The sequence below is a fragment of the Cnephaeus nilssonii genome, assembly GCF_951640355.1.
Source record: "Cnephaeus nilssonii genome assembly, chromosome: X".
Classification (NCBI taxonomy): Eukaryota; Metazoa; Chordata; class Mammalia; order Chiroptera; family Vespertilionidae; genus Cnephaeus; species Cnephaeus nilssonii.
The window spans coordinates 70,389,710-70,391,431 of NC_137071.1; the positions used below are offsets into that span (position 1 = coordinate 70,389,710).

Below are 1,722 nucleotides of genomic sequence, written 5' to 3' on the forward strand. Positions count from 1 at the left end.
CTCCCTGATGATAAAGCAAAGTATTCCTGCTGTGCAGACCCGGAGCTCCTGCCCACTTATCCCTGAGATTGCTCATGTACCTGAGAACACAGTGCAGGAATGAGGGCTGTAGATTAAAATACACAAAAATACAAACCCAGAATATTTATATTACGAAAAAAAAAAGTCTAAATGCACAAGATACGTCATTCGCACACAGCTAGTGCAGCTGCATCCTGGAGAAAGTGGGACCCAAGGTGCAGTTATCCAAGGGACCAAATAAATAAAATTGTATTGGTCCAGAAATGGGGTGGGAGTGAGCTTAGGAGCAGCAGGTCTGCAGCTGTTCCCCAACCATCCCTTTTGCCCATCGTCACACCCATTGCTTGGGACAATTCTCAGCACCCTATCCCAAGAGTGGGTTACGAGGAGACAAGATGTGGAAAAACCCTGCCGTACCCCTGAGAGATTCCCTCCCACAGAATGCAGTTGTTTGTGGTCTGGGTTCTGGTCTCCTGTTCATCTTTTCACTTTGGCAGGGGAAATATTATTATTACATATCCTTCTTTAAAAGGAAAACAACTTCCCTATATCCAGGCCACTTTCAAAAGCTGGAGATTCTGGGGGTGGAGACTCAAATAAAGCATGTAGGGAGGGAGTTCCCCCAAAGCCCTCACATGCATTTGGATCAAGTGTAGTTGGAGTTCCTTTGCCTCACCCCTCCCCCCCTGCCAAGAGGGAAGAGGGGGTGATGCTGTGGAACCCGGCCAGAGATACATGGCAGTGCCTGCTGCCCCCTACCCACCCTGTCCCCACTTTCTCCGATCTGCCGATTGATGCCTGCTCCTTGAAACTTCCTGATCACAAAAGCATAGCCCCCGGCACCCACTGGGGCTCAATTCTGGGCATCTGGGAGCAGGGCAGGGCTATGGATCTCTTCTTCGTCATCCCGAAAGTAGGCTGGCTTTCCCTGTGAGCTGGGGGCCTGCTGGGCCTTCAGTGGACAGGAGGCCACCATATGGCTGATGCTTTGGCAGAAGTGGCACTTCTTGGGCTGGGGTGGGAGCTTGCATTCCTTGGCATGATGGTCTAGACCTCCACAGTTGTAGCACCTGTCTCCCTTTGATCTGCGCTTCTGCATGTTCTTCCCTTTTGGCCGCCTCTCACTCCCAATACAGAATACCCCACCAGGGCCAGTGACTCGGATAGATTCCAGGCCCTTGGCGGACTTCTTAAAGGTGAACTCCACCGCCTCACCCTCCTTCAGGCTCCGGAAGCCCTCCATGTGCAGTTTACTCTGGTGCACAAAGACATCCACAGGTGGGTCGAGCGCGACCCCCGCGCGGGCGGTCATGGACAGGAAGCCGAACCCCATGCGCACGTTGAACCACTTACAGATGCCGGCTCCGTGCAGCAGCTGCAGCTCCTCCGCCTCCTCTGGCGCCTTGGCGCAGCCACCTGCAAACTGCTGGTTTGACACGGAGCCCATGGTAGTCGGCTAGGCCCGCGGCCCGGGCCCGGGTCGGGCGGCTGCTGGCCCCAGAGAAGTCCGGAGGCAAAGGCCAAATGCTTTTTCTGCATCAATTGATATGACTATCTGATTTTTATCTCTCACTTTGTTTATGTGATGTATCATGTTTATTGATTTGCAGATATTGTACCATCCTTGCATCCCTGGGATAAATCCTACTTGGTCATGGTGTATGATCTTTCTGATGTACTGCTGGATCTGATTTGCTAGAA

At 52.4% G+C, this 1,722-nt stretch overlaps 1 protein-coding gene across 1 annotated transcript; it reads right to left on the bottom strand.

The window, feature by feature from the left end:
- Window positions 1-874: 874 nt before the first annotated feature.
- Window positions 875-1,468, bottom strand: LOC307096297 (protein lin-28 homolog A-like; the record flags this gene model as incomplete). Its single annotated transcript, XM_079765868.1, has 1 exon — window positions 875-1,468. The coding sequence occupies one exon, from the start codon at window positions 1,466-1,468 to the stop codon at window positions 875-877; it is 594 nt and encodes a 197-aa protein (XP_079621994.1).
- Between the last annotated feature and the right edge of the window lie 254 nt (window positions 1,469-1,722).